This window comes from Stegastes partitus, unplaced genomic scaffold, assembly GCF_000690725.1.
Source record: "Stegastes partitus isolate 25-593 unplaced genomic scaffold, Stegastes_partitus-1.0.2 Scaffold3, whole genome shotgun sequence".
NCBI classification, from domain to species: domain Eukaryota; kingdom Metazoa; phylum Chordata; class Actinopteri; family Pomacentridae; genus Stegastes; species Stegastes partitus.
In genome coordinates, this window is record NW_007577734.1 from 147,477 (window position 1) to 149,047 (window position 1,571).

General features: G+C 41.2%; 1 protein-coding gene across 1 annotated transcript in view; it reads right to left on the bottom strand.

The window, feature by feature from the left end:
• The window catches only part of syngr2b (synaptogyrin 2b), a 20,254-nt gene that overhangs the window by 7,718 nt on the left and 10,965 nt on the right, over window positions 1-1,571 (bottom strand). The window contains exon 3 of the mRNA XM_008276436.1: window positions 930-1,066. Coding sequence (XP_008274658.1) covers window positions 930-1,066 — 137 coding nt within the window. The remainder of the gene's footprint in view (window positions 1-929; window positions 1,067-1,571) is intronic.

Sequence of the window (1,571 nt, forward strand, 5' to 3'; positions counted from 1 at the left end):
AAAAATGACACTGAGGGCTTCCAAACAAGATTTACCACAAAAATATGTTGTTTTTACACATATTAGGTCAAAATTGTGGCTGTATGGGAGAGTTAAAGTGAGTAAAAATGTCACTCTCTCACCCAGGGGCATAAAGAACGATGACATCATCACCTGCAGCTTTAATGCTGATTGGCAGCTCAGTGCAGCTGGTCATGTGACTCACTGACAGTCTGAGGCTGAGCAGAGACAGAAAAATGGCTCCTTCAACTTAAAGCAGGTTCAGCTTGTGTCAAAATGGAGGTCAGATGGCCATGAGGTTCCAACGCGGACCGAGGACCCGACCAACACTGCTTGAAGCTTTAATTATATATTTTGTCACTTAATGTACTGTGTAGTTTCATGCATATGATGAATATAGTACCGTGGTTCTTTGTGTCACTGCGTCTATATCTGAAAGACGCCTCACCGATAAGAAAAGTAATCCAGGTTTTGTCAAAATGTTAACAGGAGCTGAAGTTTAGTTTGTTGTTTTCAGCTGTTTGTAGGAGTCTTTCCTCTGAGTTCATTAAATACCTGCAGCATCAGGATCCATGTCACTGTTTCCAAAGCAGGAGAGTTGTTGCACTTACCCATGTGAAATAGAAGCAACTTCATTATTTACTTAAAAATTCTGCCCAATATAGCCAAAGAGTCACAGTTTATAAGCTGCAGTTAACCCTTTTTCTCTACATAGCGGATTTACTTGTCATCTTTTTTTTTATTCATGCATTAATATGCATTATGTCACACTGATGTACTGTTTAGTTTCATATGCCTGCACATGACAAATATAGTACCTTGGCTCTCTCTTTTTCTGAATGACAGCATGCAGTCACTTTAACAGATTGCTGAAGGCAGCAATGTTACATAGCCATAGTCTAAAAAGGGGTTGAAGCATTTCTGCTCACCCAGGTGGCGATAGAGAAGAATGAGAAGGCGATGGAGGCTCGTGCAGCGTCTTCAGGGATACCATGGACATCATGAGTGCGACTCCACTGACTTGCCAACAGGCAGAAACACACGAACCACAGGAAGGTCCAGGCCCCTAAAAAACACACATTACCACAGGTACATTTTTAATAACTGCATGGAAGAATATTATATCATAAAAGGTCAGCCAAAAACCCTGATGTGAAAAGTAAACCACGAAACAACAGAAATAAAATTGGCTCTCCTGTCACCAATCTGCTAAAATGGACACAAGCTGTTTTTTCAAACCACCACTTCTTTGTTTGCTGGAAGAATGGCTGCCTGTGAACTGAGCTGTGTACAGCTGATGAATGTTTTTTTCATCAGAATCCGTGAGGTCACCCTCCCCCTCCACCCCGCTGCAAACTCATCGTCTACTGTGTGCGACGATGAATATTACGTTATGTCAGGAGAACAGGCAGCGGTCTGTTCTGCGTATGAGGAGGCTCGCATTCAGATGAGAAAGGCTGAAGGGACTGAGAAACACAAATCCAAATGCAATTAATACCACTGTGATTTAAAAAAAAAAAAAAAAAACGCCTATCCATTTAAATCACCACTAATAATGACCATTTTCACAA